Raw genomic sequence first — 16,220 nt, forward strand, 5'->3', positions numbered from 1 at the left:
TGCCCTTAACAAAGGTAATTAAGGTCTTTAAAGTTTTTCTTAGTTTACAACACATACACAACATGGAACGCGTTTGGTTCAGTCTATCGTTGAATATTCAGGTTTTTTGCTTTTTCTTTACGCCATTTTTTTATTTGATTCCTAATTATTTGATGATATTGACACAATGTTGACACATCTCTTAAAATCAATTTTTCTTACATCCACGGAGACTTTTGATCAGGAGATCATGAAGCTGAATGTATCAAAAACACACAAACACCTATTTGTTTGTTCTATAACAATTTTCTTTTATCTATGACTTTTCACTATGTATTCAACATTTTCTCTTCGCACAGCATTCAATATTTAGTATATTTACTGACAGTTTGTGTTTACTACCGTTCACATCGACACACCTATTAATAACATTTTTTTTCGAACGTAATAAAATAAGTAGTAAAAAATATTCGGTATCTCTCCCATAAAAAATACATGTTACCGTGTATAATTTTTAAGCGATCATAATTCACATCACATGGAATTTGGATGTCACCGTACGAATTCTGGTGGTCTTGAGTTATTTTTAGAATATCGTAAGTAGTTATAAAAACACAAAAAAAAAATTTATAATAAACAACGTGAATGCAATATGAATTAACCTATTGTCCACATTTATTTATTTTAAAATTTAAATCTTAAATAAATATTTTATTATTTATTTTTATAAGTTTTCATTTTATTTTGTTTTATTTAAATGTTTTGTTTAAATGTGTATTTGTATTAAGTTTTACAGCTTTTATTATTTGTGAATAAAAAAAAATTAATTTTTAATGCTTTTATTATTTATTTTAATGTTATAAAAATGCATGTATATGAACAGATAATTTTATTTTAATATTAATTTAATAAATGTTATTTAAATTAATTAATTGTCATTTTAAAAAATGCAACAGATTTTATGGCAACAGTTAGTCTTGTTTTTATGTTAATATTGAGGTTATGTTGTGTGTAAATTACTATTATTATGTACCTATCTTCAATCTAGCTAATTAAATTTTAATCTTGATGGTTAAAAAATAAATATTCTGGTAGATAAATTTAATTAATGTTGAATTAAAATAAATGGTGTTTTTCAAATTGTTTCTATTATTAGCCAGGCAGATTTTAAGTATTACTGAATTACTAGCTCGACCCGTGGGGATTTCCGCTCCCGTAGCTACCATGGCTACCCTGTACCCGTGGATAAAAAGAACAAACAACAAATTTCGTAGAAAAGTGGTGAAAAACTCGAAAGTTCTTAAATTAATATTAGGAGAACATGTATTAAAAATAGTAATTATATGTCTATAGTAGTAGGGGAGCATCTGTAAAAACTACCATGTTTGCCTAGTAAATTTATTATTTAAATTTGTGATATTTTTTTCGTCCAAATTATTTGTCTAGTATTTTTTTCCTAAGCGGTATATTTTTCGTCAAACCTAGACATAAGAAGCTTGAAAATGAGGAGTGAATCATGGAATTTGATAAAGGAATAAGGAAGATAAGGGTAGAACAGAAAAAAGCTTGCTAGAGTAATAATATGCATATGATAGAGAAATGGGGGTATTCTGCCATTTAAAAAATTGTACCTCCTTGACCCCCCTCATCACTTAAAAACTGAGGTTTATTATTATTATCATACTCATTTGGTAATAACTATATAATACTTTAAGGAGATATGCAAGGATTGAATAATACTAGGGATTTCAATAATACTTTATAAATACATTTTTTGATGAACAAAGTTTCCAAAAATCACAAAAAATTCCTAGGTTACCGAGTTTTTTATTATTATTTTATGGTTCAAAATTGACTGAAAAAATGATGAATCATATAGGTTATACTTTTCAATTGGATATTTCTATATCTAAAAATCTAGAGAGTGTGATAAAAAACTATCTAAAATAATTAGACAAACTTGTAGTTTATAATAATACTATAAAAATATATGGTTGTCGATGATATAAAGACAAATTTTTACTTGAAGAGAGATATCTATATTATCAAATTTATAAGCGGCACTTGCACACAATATATTATATATTATTGTAGTTGCGTGGTATTGTAAAGCTAAAAATGACACATTATTTGACTACAAAGCATGTAGTTGGTTTATATGTATGTTCCGTGCAGTAAACCAAAGCTTTTTTACAATACTGTAGGTTTACAATCACCTTAAAATAATGTCAAAGAAGAAACCGGCAAGAACCAGGTCAAAGATTGTATATTATTAAAAATGTTTTTCTAACATTACAGAAAAAAAAATTTTTTTTTTTTAAATTAGTTAGCTAATTAAAATTTAGACAATTTCGATAATAAATTAATATAATTCATTATTTGAAGGCGTAGTTTATAGGAGCGCATGATATATAAGTAAATAATAATTCGTTCTATGAATATGATATGGATATTTTATCTAAAAAGAATTTACCAATTTAATCTAAAATACTAACGTTAAAGTTGATGTGTGTTTACTGCTTTATTTAGAAGTTTGCTTGTCTTTCTTTCCGAATTAATTCAAGTTTTGGTTCACAAACGAGACTGGTGGGTTGATTTAATTATTTAGCATTCGATATTTCGAAAACCAAGGCATATATCGAAAATATTTATTATTATATTTATATTATTTTACATTCATGAAGTTGTAACAAAATTCATCATCAACGTTGAAAATAAGGTAGAAATAATTTCAACCCTAAATCTAAAATTGCCTTGGTGCTCGTACTACCTTAAATAAGAAAAGTTACATTCTTCATATATAATAGATGATGTGAAAGCTATTTTAATTAATATTAAGTGTTTCTATTACAAATGTATTACGATCGGTCGCGTGCCTAAAATATTGTCTCTGACCAATGGCACGTATATGCCATTGTTTCGCCTTCCCTGCTCTAGTGTGTAATATTTTTCAAAAGAGACCAGTTTACATTTTACTTTAAGAGAAATAACACAGAAAAAGTTTTGAACACGTATAGCTAATAAAACCATCATAAAAATACATAGAAATTTCTCACATAATCAAACAAATTTAATCTTTCTCATATAATTATTTTCTTCTTTCTCACATAATCAAACAAATAAGTTGTGCTATAAAACGCAAATTCATTCTGAGAAAAACGTGCGCTTTTGAGGATTGGCAATTATCTGATTGTAATAGTTATTTCTGATCTGTGTACAATTTAAATCTATTTTTCCGTTTAAAGATTATCTGTGGCTTCGTTATATGATCTGTACGTACAGTAGAGATTTGTTATATAATAAACCAGTTTCATCCGGCGCGGCGCCTAACCGCCTAACAGTCAATGAATGTCGTGTTCGCTAGGCAATTTAAACTTTAAAAACAAACACTACCGCGCTGCAGCCTTCACTTTTCCTGCTGTCCGTTGTCTACCCTTTTGTTTACAATTTCATAGGTTTTTATTTTTTGGTGCGGAAACATAATTTAAAAAATTTGTATATAGCCCATGTTATTTGCTGACAATAAAGCCTCTGTCCCGTCCCTTTAGTCGGTAAGGGGACTCTATAATAGTTATTCTATTCGGGGCGGTGAAGAATCCAAAAAATCAGAAGTCATTAAAATCATTCCATAGACTAGTAAGAATTTCAGAAAATCGAATTTTTAGAAGCATTTCTTATTACTTTTGGGCAAAAGGTCATTTCCCCCTATTTCGACCCTGAATTGGAATATGCCGGTTGCCCAACCAAAATCTAGACCGGAAGTGAGATATTCAAGATGGCGGCCAGATTTTTGCCCTTTTTTTAGTTTTTTCAATATAAGTCCAAAACTATGCGTTTTTTTTAGAAAATATTTTCTAGAAATTTTTTAAATAGAAATAATTGCTACAATTTGAAATCAAAACCAGCTCTGTAGGACAGCTCTCCAAAAATTGGAAATTATATCATATGCCAAGTAGAAGTGGAATCAGAACACTATTAAAAATTCAAAGTTTAAAAAAAAAATAGCTTTACTTGGTGGTTCAGTTATTTCTTGTCAAGATACACATATCTTCAACTTAACTTATTATTATTCTACATTAGATGACAGTTATTACTTTATAGAAACAGTAAAATGGAAAAATAAAAAGCTAAGAAAATTATACTATCTAATTTAGTATTCTATTCGTATAGTTTTTTTAGTATATCCATGATTATGTTTAAAATATAAGTGCTAGAAAGTTTTATATTAAACTAAAAATTCTCATTTTGAAAAAGAATTTTTATTTGTTATTAGAAACATAATTATAAAATTGCTCAGTGTTGTTAGATTATCTAAAGACTATGCCCACAAATAATTATTTTGACTTTATACGAATAATTCAACAAAAATTTACACTAACTTTATGCCAACTATTCGTGTACTAAAATGAAAATCAATTTTAAGATTGTCAAACGTCCTCACAATCAGTAATTTCTCTCCATGAAGGACAAGTTTTCACAGAATTTTCATAAAGAAAAAATATATTTATCAATGGTATTATCCAAACAGGGTCGGATTAAATATTTGAGAGGCCCTGGGCCGAAAATCATAAGAGTCCCATCTAAGGGCTTACTTTTCTTTTTTAGATACAGAGTATTGAAATTTTAGAGAAAAAGTAGTAGAGATATGGATGAGCCATCATTCCGTTTCGATAAATCTACCTCTGACTATTGTAAATACAATAAAATTAGGCAATGCCACACGCTTGGCCCATTATATTACAAATTTCAAATGTTTTTTAAGCAGATTGTTTGACAATATTCACAATAATATCCTTTTTATATCCTGTATATATGAATAATATATCAAGGTATACTAATTTTAGTCCCAAGTTTGTAACGCTTAAAAATATTGATGATACGAACAAGATTTTGGTTAAAGATGTTCATAAAATCACTTTTAATTAGTTCATTTCAGTTTGTCCGCCCGTCTGTCAACAAGAAAATTTTAACATTTCTGAAAACCATGTACATTTTTCAAGCATTATATATTCATATCTCCAAAAATATTAGACATACGGAGTTGTGGATTGGCTTCAATTGCTTCTAATTTAAAACACTTTCAACCAATAATGTCAAAAGCTCGAAAGTTTTTTAATTGAACTGCAAAAACTGAAATAAGTCTGAAAATTTTACAGCTTTTTACGCAGAAAGCACAATTTTTTGTTTGTTTGCAAAACGTAGTTTTACACCTCCCTAAAGGGTCCAAATAACATACCAAAAAAGCAGCTTTACATCTCGCTTTGCGATTTTAATTGTTTTTTTTTTTAAGTAAGATTTTACTGGCCAGTAAGATTTTACTGGCGTATATATATTTTAGTTAAAAATAAAACACATCCTCATTTTTTTTTTGTCCATAACTTTTGCAATTAATTGAAATTATATTTGCCCTAAAATTACCGAATGAATATTGCTGGTTTTCGAATTTCGAATCTAATCATATCTCGAATCGGTTCCATATTGTAGAAATTGATATCCAAATATACTCTAAAAAAATGAAAAATCCCCTTATCAAAAATAGGCGCAGTACTAAAACCACATCTCTCATTCAATGACTCAATCTAATTTTAAAAAAGTTTGAATTTGTACAGGGTGTAGAAATAAGCAAGTATAAACCAAACAATTATAGACAAAAAAAAATTGCTAAAGATTTGTAACATAACAAGTCATAGTTCCTATAAAGATTATTTACATTCGTCATGAAGCTACACCCATTTGAGTGATTCGTTGATAAAAGTTGAAGGATAATTTTTTTTATGAATATAAGTTGTTCTAATAAATTTTACTAATCCGTAGATAAAAATAATCGGAAAAAAAGTTTTGTTTTGCTTTTTTTTTCAAACTAGAAACTGTTTTTTCTGTGATGTATTTTAATTAAAAATTCTATTGTAGAAATTAATTGTGCCGAATAACTAAAATAAAAGTTAAGGGCGTCGATCAGAAATAGTAGCAGAATATATTCAATATAGGATTTTTTTCAAATAAAATTAAATACGACTAACTTGAAATATTTTTGCACCTCTCTAGACCAGAAATTCCAATTTTCCATCCTTGCGGGGTAAATTGTGAATACGCGTCCATTGTTATCGGTAATAAAGTGTTTATCAAAAGGCGTCCGTTTAAAGATTGACTTTTTTTTCGAACTAGTAATTGAATTTAAACGCAATAACGATTTTTACGTCGCATATCGTATTTCTCCTGGTACCATCGTTTCAACAGTATTGAAATAAAATGGAGGTTATACATCAAACGAAAAAAGAGAATTGAATTTACCATCAGCTGCTATAGAAAAAACCCTTCTTAAACTTAGATAAAATTGTTTTAGAAGAATATATAAACTCTTACAGGAATAAAACTCTTAGAGTATTAAATCCTTTTGTTTATAAAATTTAGTCTAGTAATGTACCTGATCTGCTATCGATAGTTCACTATAGCCTAAGTTATCGACGTTAATTTTAGAGCCACATGTTCTACAACCTCAATTTCCTATAAACGGCAGCCGAAATAACGCGATTATGCTGTAAAAAACGCTATGCAATGGGGTAAGTTTATTGGGAAAATTACTAATGACGTCAATCAATCAATTATAGGCAGTTATAAGCAGCATTAAAAAAAAAAAACAAAAGCAGTGATTTTATATAATGACTATAACATTAAAAGAGTCGGGTATTTTTTTAACAAATATTTCATTCATACATTTGAACTGTATTTTTATATAAGTTACTATGGTTTCTTAGTATCCATTTCTTGCATGGTAAATTGATTTTTCTAATAGATGGATACTTTTTGTTAATCACTCTGTATAATATTATCATTTTGATAAATAAATGTGGCAAACTAAGTTTAATTCATATTTGTATAGTGACCATGATTGATGTATGAATGTATTTTGTATGAATCGTGTGTCCGTAAATTAATCAAAACAAATTAACTATTCTAAATGTGTAATATTCTGCATTATTCTCTCTGCATGGATCGCAAGATTATAACCTGCTAGTGCATCTAGACTATACGCGCCCTACTTAAATAAGTACATAATTAAATCTACAAAATATCTAAAACATTATACAAATGTCGACACCATCAAAGTCTCAAACAGTTCCGAATCCTGAAACTGATGCTGCTACTGTATTAATTAATGATGCTACTACAGCTGAACCAGAGCCAATGGGTTGTATTGAAATTATTGCGACTGTTGGATCAATTATACTCCTAGTACTCACATTTCCATTTTCATTGTTTGTATGTTTTAAGGTAAGCAATTTTTAATTTATTTATTATTTGAATTATTTATATATGGATTATTTTTATTATGATACCAAATTTTTACATTTATTTCAAGTTTTTGTGTAGGTACTTTATTTATGTCAAAGTCTTTCAAACGTAATACTTTTAATAGCTTTTTCTATCTCAACGCATTGTACCATGTATCATATGAGAGGTGAGGTGAGACTGTACACTTCAATGAAAAACGCACATAGCGTTTTTTCATTTAAACAAATAGAAAGGAACTCAAGCCTGATCTCTCCAGATTTTCGATCCAGAACCTAACCAACTACGTTACTCCCGTTCTATGTGAGTAACTCAAATTGTAACATCTTCGTGTCTTTACTGTATATAAAATACACAAACATACACTGGTTTCTTGCTCCATCCAAATCATTTCGCTTATATCCCGTTTACACCAAAAAAAAAAAAAAAAAGTTTAAAAACTTTTAACTTTTAATTATTTATTAAATTTATTGGGTGATTGTTGGTTTCTATATATAACGAATTGAAAAAATTTTTATATGGCAACACAATAAACAAATATTTAGTTAGTTTGTAAAAATAAATTGAATTCAGTGGTTATTCACAATTATTTTATATAAATAATTTTTTACTTCAATTTTAATGGCAAAAAATTTCATTAAATTTAAAAAAAAAAAATTTTATAGAATGCCTGATGAAGAATCACCCGTGATTCGAAACCCAGTGGTGTGGCTACCATAGGACTACGTAAGAGACAACTCCCGGACAAATCCCGAACCTAGCAAACCTCGAGGCTACTCACAATAATTTTTTTTGATGATATTAAATGAACATTAACAAGAACAGATTTAGTTATTTAAGACTTGATAGGCATGGGGCTTTTTTACGGTTATTTCTGATGATAAAACATGTATGAAACAGGTTGTAACAACTCTAAACTTTATCGAAAAGTAAAGAATGGCTTTCTAAACTTAAGTTTGAATTGACAAATGACTTATTATAGAAACTACAAACTTGAATTTGAGTGAAGTGACGAATTTTCAAAAATTAAAGCGCAAGAGATTGTGAATTTGACTGAAAATTTTATTGAAAATCTTTCTTTCTTATTCGTCTATTGATCTCAGTTGTATAATAAATATTTTATATTGTCATGGGCATCGTTGTTTGGAACTTGGAAAGACAAGTAGAGGGTCCGCTTTTTACCCTTATCACCGGAGCCCTTGCCCACCTAGCTACGCCATTGTTCGAAACTAGTAGAAAATTAAAACAATTGGAAAAAATTAACAATAAAAGTATATCCAATAAACCTGCGAAAAAAATTTCCTTTTTCACTAATATCTTTGAAACACTTTGTAAAATTAATTAGGTGTATACTTCATCCCTATATATTATAAATGTGAAAGTAAGGTTGATTGTCTGTTTGTTTTTTGTTACGCTTTCACGTAAAAACTACTGAATAGATTTGAATGAAACTCTACAATAGATAATATAGCTCATACATCAGAATATAAGCATCATTTTGAACCATAAATGAAAAATTAAAGATTTCTGTAAAAATTACAAACGAAATACAATTATTGGCCATCTTTTCTGATACACTCCTATTAGAAAAAATTGTAAACTGTACTTATATTTTACCTGAGTAAAATAATCTCTATCCCTATTTCCAGTGTAATGGAAGGATGGATTTACCTGTTGTACATATATTTTACATTTTAATCCCTACCGTTATTTCGAGTGTTATGGAAAGGCAATAAGTGAGAGCAAGGGAGCTGAAGGCTATAACGCGGTGGGCTTTACCAGTATTTACTTTTAAACTCAACGAAGCGGGCGGGTAAAAAGCTAGAGTATGCTATACTCGTGTTTTCCCTACAGCTTAATATCATTATGAAGTAAACATTTTCGTGTATATACATAATACCATGGTATTAAAACATTTCAGGAATATAATACATAAAGGCATAAAGAAAGTTATAATCCCTATGTGGGGAAACCACAATTATTTATAGCAAAATGTCAACGGGTGCCAGTGACATCATTAGAAGATCGCCTTATTTTACATACAAAAAGTTTATGGTACTTAAATAATTTTCAAGTTTAATATTGCGGGAGTCCCTTTTTATTAGTAGATATTGTAGGCATTTCTTGATCGGATTTTACACGAGCTTCTCTATGCAAAATATGAGGAACAAGATCTTGTGTTTGTGATTCTCAAGGACTGAAAAATTGATGATATCGGATTGAAAAAGGCTGCATTTATCTCTATCAATTTTGTGGAGGGTAAAACAATATATTACCGTCTAATCAAAATACAGCAATATTCGAAATATTTCTAGAAACTACTTACCCACCTCAGCCCACTTTATTCTGTTGGCAAATTTTTTATTTTGTCATGTTTATTTATATTTTTTAAAGTTTTTAATCCCCGAACTAAAAAAGGGGTGTTATAAATTTGTCTGTCTGTCTGTAGCATCGGAGTGCCTAAATGGACGAACCCACTAGCTATGTTTCATGTGCGAGTTCAGGGTTCCGTACCCAAAAAAAAATTACAAATTGGCAATGAACTTCAAAATCGGCCCAGTTTAGAAGAGGCTTTAAGGACAAAGGTAATTTATGGAGAGTGTTCTTGTCGTGGATTTTTAAATTTTGTAAATTTCGCTTGTTACATTCTGCTTAGAATTAGTAATCATAAAAGTCTTTTAACCATTAGAGTTTAATATCTTGGAAGTGGCTCAATTTTACCTGGATTCCAATAAGTTTAACACAAATTTATTGTAAATATTGGAAAACAATTTTTTTGTTTATAGTGGGGTGCCCTTGTTTTTTGGGCAAAGATACAAGATATTTATTATTTATTTTATCACATTAGTTTTTTAACAAACTGTCCGAAACAAAAAGGTAATCACTTTTTAAAATGAAAAGGACTATTGGAAATTTACTCAGGTACCTACATTTTCAGTTTTTAATTATTTTTTCCTACTTAAAACTAATACTTAAGTAACTCTTTGATTGTCCATTTTTAAGAAATATTCAGCTCGATTTTGATAAAGAGAGGGAATATGCTTACTATAATTAAGATTTGTTTAAGCAATGTCTAAAGTTCCATTTAAAAAATTGGAAAAAAGGTTGTCAATATAAAGAAAATTTTCTTTTTTGTAGGTTGTTCAAGAATACGAAAGAGCAGTTATTTTCCGTTTAGGTCGTTTGCGAACGGGTGGGGCACGAGGCCCTGGTATATTTTTCATTCTACCTTGCATTGACACATACTGCAAAGTTGATTTAAGAACTGTATCTTTCGATGTTCCACCACAAGAGGTAACCTATTTAATCTTCTCGAAAATTAACACAAATTACGTATTCCTAATAAAAATTATAATCGCTATTTGACAGGCTTTAACCCGTGATTCTGTCACTGTGACTGTGGACGCTGTTGTTTATTACTGCATCAAAGAACCGCTAAGTGCTGTTGTAAAAGTTGCTAATTACAGGTTTGTTCTGCCCTAAAATTTTTAAGAAATTTTTATGATCAAGTTACGATCAAAGTTTATTTTTGCAGTCACTCCACGCGTTTATTAGCTGCAACTACTTTACGAAATGTGCTTGGAACACGAAATCTAAGTGAAATACTGTCGGATCGTGAAGCCATATCCCATGTGATGCAAAGTTGTCTCGATGAAGCCACTGATCCTTGGGGTGTTAAAGTCGAACGAGTAGAAATGTAAGTTCTAACATACAATTATCTTATATTTATCTCGACTGAGAATATTTGAATTTATTTACAGAAAAGATGTTAGTTTACCGCATCAATTACAACGTGCAATGGCCGCCGAAGCTGAAGCTGCACGTGAAGCTCGCGCTAAGGTGATTGCTGCTGAAGGTGAAATGAAAGCATCACGTGCACTCAAGGAAGCATCAGAAGTAATGAACGACAGTCCTGGTGCATTACAATTACGCTATCTACAAACATTGAGTACAATTTCTGGTGAAAAGAATTCCACAATTATTTTTCCACTTCCAATTGATTTACTATCATCATTTATGAAGAAAAGTAAAAAATCCGATGACTAATAATTTTTTTTTAGATAAAAACACCAATAAGAATTTTAACCCTAATCTAAATAGAAGACTGAGTTAATTACGATTTTTTTAAATATTTGCCTAAAAATTTTTAACACCAAAAAAGTTTTATATCGTCATTTTTTATCATAGTCTCTAATATTTATTTTCTATCTTCTACATGAAAAACGAATTATTATGTAAAATATAAAGCGTTATGAATTTTAACATTAGTCTAACAAGAGCAGTCGGACTCCAAAAAGTGTCAGATTGGTAATAGCATTCAGAACTACACAAAAACTGTATAAAATAGACAATAGTAAATTTTTCGATGCACCAAAAACACGCCGAATCTTTTCATTTTGCATTAAATATACTCGCTTAAAAAATTGTGACATTAAAACACATCAGAATCGTGTGCCATGAATCATAACGTCATCTGTTATGACAATTCATAGTATACCAAAGAGTTTATACAACTAGAGAACGCCAGGGCCCAAACCTTGCGATATGATGAATGAGAGAGAAGGCTGCCAGTGAGTTCCTCTGTGTCCTTGTCTAATCTATATGTCATTGGCTGCATATTGTTTACATTATTGCTATTAACTAAATAGTTAAAAAACGATTTATGGAATATTATTTAATACATTAAAAGTTATTCAAAAAGTAGAAACGTCAAAAGAAACTTTATTTACATAACAAACACAATATAAAACAGTTTAATTTTTAATAAAATTAACCAAAAGTTTTATTGAGTTTAATTATTATTTAAATTTAAGTGCACTTTCATCTACCAATATTTCAATTACCTACAATATTTCTAAAAAATCAAAATGTGTACCTAGTATATTGCGCACAAAATCTCTATGCATCATATGATTATGACAAAGACACAGGGGAATTCACTGGTAGTCTTCTCTCTGATTCATCATATCGCATCCACTTACAGGCTAGTAAATCCCTCGCGTTCTCTATGTATATAAAATCTTGAGATTCAAAACAATTCATAAAATATGTTTATATTACCTAAGAAAACATTTGAACTTTAACATTAAATTTTTAATTAAATGAACGATTAAAAACCGGTTTTGATCTCTTAGCTGACACTTTTTGGACTTTAGCTAACTTTTAAGACAAAAAAAACGGGAAAAAATTTTTTTTGGAAGTGTCTAAAAATGTCGATGTTCAGAACAAAATTTTTCATTATTTGGAAATAATTTTTCAAGTGAAAGTTTCGTTCTGATCTTCTCTTTCGAAAAAGGTGACATTAGAAAGCAGAGAAGATATTTGATGTGCCAGCTCTATAGACTGCACATTATGCTGGATCTGTTTCATTATTATTAAAGCACAAAAAACAAGCAATGTTTATTATTAGTTTAAAAACACTGGCACTCAAATTACAAACAGATCTAGCAAATAATTATTGAATTTATAAAATTTTTATCTAAATAAATGTGAAAATGCCAAATTGTTATTTAGCTTTGGTAACGACTAATCAATGTTTATAGAAATGGTTTTAACAAATAAATATAATTTACACAAAAAGTAATTTATAGTCTGACATTATTCAAAGACCAAAAAAGATATATTATAAACTAAAAACGTGTATAAAAAATATTAGATATATTTTACATTTTTGTAAAAACTTTCCGTTGTAAGGTCACTATTTAACTAGTGCATCTGCATGGATACATTTTTTAAACACTCCTTAAATTTGATATTCGATTAATTCTATTTCGGCCATACTTGCATGAATTGTAGATTAACTGAGTACACGCACAACTTTTTTTATTGGATAATTTGGCCACTATTTGCAGGCTCTAGCTTTTCTTTGTCCAAGCCTGTAAAATGTTGTGACGATCCCGCAAAAATTCTCATAAATATGTATTATAATGTAACAAAACAAGTAACAATTTTATTGATGCGAGTACCATCATGGAATCATCAGATAGTTTAATCCATATTGAAACCCTTATTTTTAGGCATTAAAAATACAAAAAAAAACAGTGATTGATTAGTTTCAATAAAATAGACTACTTTTAAAAAATTACATCGAACAAATAAAAATCTTTAAATTATAGCCCCTTCGTGTAACAAAAAAATTTTGCTTAAATTCCTATAAAATTTATCTATAATTAATGCTTTAAATAGGACAATCTATGTTATAGCGGGAGTGTTTTATTATTTTAAGGCAAAAACTGAGAAATTATGCTTCTAGGAGAGTTTTTCCTCTATTGCATAATTAAATAAAACCTTTTAATAATTACCTTTTATTTTCAATCATTTTATGATACCAAAGATGCGAGTGTTTCCTTTGTCCAACATAGTGAACTTTTTTAAGTGACATCCTAGATCTAACAATATTATTACAGCTGCTTTAAGGCCCGTGCGCAGGAATTATTCAAGGGAGGGGGGGTTCAAACTTTTGTTAATCTTGTTAGATCATAAAGTCAAAGAAACTTTTTTTCGACGACATTTTATTACGTCAAAATGTGGTATTCAGTCACTATTTTCTCTTCTGCGAGATACAAAAGAAACTCTGTGCGCATCGACCTCTACATCGTGATGTATATTGAAAGAGTTTAAACCGTATCGTCGATCTAAGGTTTGAGACAACGCAAAGTTCCAAAGAAGCGTTCATTCGTCACTGTTCTCATAGGCAAAACTGCCAGAAAACGAAGCATTTGATAGGCATTTAGAAACACATCTACATTGCAAATATCGAGGGCTTGGAGTGATTTTTGACGTTATAGCCGGCAATACATTTTCGTCTTTCATCGTGCAAAATTGACGAGTATAGTTCAAAACGATGATCGCAAGAATTTTCAAAAAAATTTTTCATTTTGTTGGGAAAGAGATAAGTAAAATTTGATAAAATATTATGATATTTCACAAATCTACCCTGTAAATGTGAAAAAAAAGTCGATGCACAGTTTGTAAATCATGATCGGGAAAGAATTTTCAACTGAATCAGTCTGTACATTCGAGCGTTGAGTCTGTTTTGAAGCAAGCGTTGACAATGTCATGTCGTCTTTACCGCAGATTTCGCGTTTTTACACAAAAAGCGACGAATATTCATGGTGAACAGATGTCGAAACAAATTGAACAGCTAACTAGTCAATAGAAATGCGTTTCATAAATGACTGTTTTTACGGAACTTTATTGTTAGATCACATTTATGTAGGGAAATTCTTAATCCTCACATTTACGTAGAGAAATTCCGTGTGCACGGGCCTGGTTCGATATATAACAACACCATAATACCATCACGATATGTGATGGTGTCATGATGCTAACGAACACAGAATACCTATTCCTTGTCAAGATAACTTCCCTCAAAATATTCAAAAACAAATCAAGTATCAATATTTATGGACCATAGTATATCAATAAATAACACATATTTATAAAAAAAAATATATGAATCTATTATTTACAATTAACATTTTTAATTAAATGAATGTATTTTCCATTGAATGTGCCATGTTTACTCATTAGATAAATAACAATTAATTAAAATGTTAATATATTTAAGATATTTATGAAAAGTCTTGCACTAAAAATTTTTATGAAAAATGTTTTTTAAATGTATTTTATCTTTATATATTATAATAAAAGTTATGAAGAAACACTATATTGTACTTCCTAATTCTAATAACTTGTTAACTGGAAAACGGATACTTTCAAATAAATTTATTTTATCTTTTTCAAGCTGTGCAATGAACAATTACAAAAAATAACAATCTATTTTTTGTAATTATTCCATTCTTTTAAGTGTACAGCTTGAAAAAGAAACTATAACTTATCGAAACGTCGATCTACTTAAAACCTTTTTGCGCACCAGCCCAGGGCTCTTTGAATTCAAAAGGCAATAGAATACGATATTGTGAAAGAAAATACCAAAAAATAAAAAAATAAACCCCGATCATAACGTTAGAAAACCTGAGATCCATTGCGCTTCTGTTATCGTCGTAAAAGTGACGTAGTGTTTTCACAAATTGGAATACCATCTTAAAGATTTTTTAACAATCAATAGGTATGAAGCGGACCGTTGTTTCTCCAGGATGTCGTATATAAAAAACAAATATAGGACAACAATGTCGAACTATCGACTAAATCATTTATCAGTTCTTTCCATAAATTGCGATTTAACAAAGAAGTAACAATGTGATGAGCAAATAAAGGAATTTTCACCACAAAAATGCGGAAAGATTGCTTTATAAGTGGGATCTGGATGAGTGAGAAACCTCCATAACTGGAACTCATGAGGTCCCAAAACTTTGTCACTGAATTACCTCTGTTAGTAGGATGAAGCAAACCTCTATATCTGAAATTCGTTCTTTCGATTTTTTCGCCATAGTTACAGAGAGTGAATTTTTTAACTAATTTTAAGCCTCAAGTTTTATAGTTTTGCTTTACTATCATATGGATGTTTATTTGAAAAATGCAGAAATGAAGGATCAAATCGTTAACAGTGCGTGAAAAACTGGAATTAATATCTGTTTATGAAAGTGGGAAGCCACGCGATGAAGACTTTGTCGAGTTTAATATGCCAAAAGCGACTCTTTGTAATACAGAAGAAAAATTTTGTCTTTATAATACAGAACAAAGATAAAATTCAATCACAATCTTTTGAAAGACAAGGAAAACTAAAACGTGTACGTTTATCAGAATATCCTGAACTTGGACAGTGTTTGCTTACATGGGTCAAGCAACTTCGTACATGTATTAAGCAAAAACGTTCTGGTAGATCGATGATTAAAAAAAAGGCACAAGATTTCGAGCGAAGGCTCGGTTTTCATTATTTTTGTAGCAGCAATGGTTGGTTGGAAGGGAATACAAGAATAAATGGTATAATTTCCAAAGCAATTTGTGGAGAAAGTAACAATGTTAATGCTAACAAATGTGGCCAATGA

General features: G+C 29.5%; 1 protein-coding gene across 3 annotated transcripts; it reads left to right on the plus strand.

Moving 5' to 3' along the window:
• The first annotated feature begins 376 nt into the window (after nucleotides 1-376).
• LOC123299675 (band 7 protein AGAP004871-like) lies at nucleotides 377-11,594 on the plus strand. Of its 3 annotated transcripts, none has more exons than XM_044881968.1 (6): nucleotides 377-575; nucleotides 6,980-7,251; nucleotides 10,408-10,563; nucleotides 10,639-10,736; nucleotides 10,805-10,966; nucleotides 11,031-11,594. In XM_044881968.1, the coding sequence occupies exons 2-6, from the start codon at nucleotides 7,069-7,071 to the stop codon at nucleotides 11,314-11,316; spliced, it is 885 nt and encodes a 294-aa protein (XP_044737903.1). In that variant the 5' UTR covers nucleotides 377-575; nucleotides 6,980-7,068; the 3' UTR covers nucleotides 11,317-11,594. The 3 variants fall into 3 exon arrangements, with proteins under 3 accessions (XP_044737903.1, XP_044737906.1, XP_044737904.1); XM_044881971.1 differs by having other exon boundaries at nucleotides 7,087-7,251; XM_044881969.1 differs by lacking the exon at nucleotides 377-575 and having other exon boundaries at nucleotides 6,857-7,251.
• The last annotated feature ends 4,626 nt before the right edge of the window (nucleotides 11,595-16,220 follow it).

The sequence above is a fragment of the Chrysoperla carnea genome, chromosome 5 (assembly GCF_905475395.1).
Source record: "Chrysoperla carnea chromosome 5, inChrCarn1.1, whole genome shotgun sequence".
Classification (NCBI taxonomy): Eukaryota; Metazoa; Arthropoda; class Insecta; order Neuroptera; family Chrysopidae; genus Chrysoperla; species Chrysoperla carnea.

Coding starts and splice junctions, on each gene's coding strand:
- LOC123299675 (XM_044881968.1), top strand. CDS start 7,069: ATGTCGACACCATCAAAGTCTCAAACAGTTCCGAATCCTGAAACTGAT. Junction 10,564..10,638: donor TCGATGTTCCACCACAAGAG/GTAACCTATTTA, acceptor GCTATTTGACAG/GCTTTAACCCGTGATTCTGT. Junction 10,967..11,030: donor AAAGTCGAACGAGTAGAAAT/GTAAGTTCTAAC, acceptor ATTTATTTACAG/AAAAGATGTTAGTTTACCGC.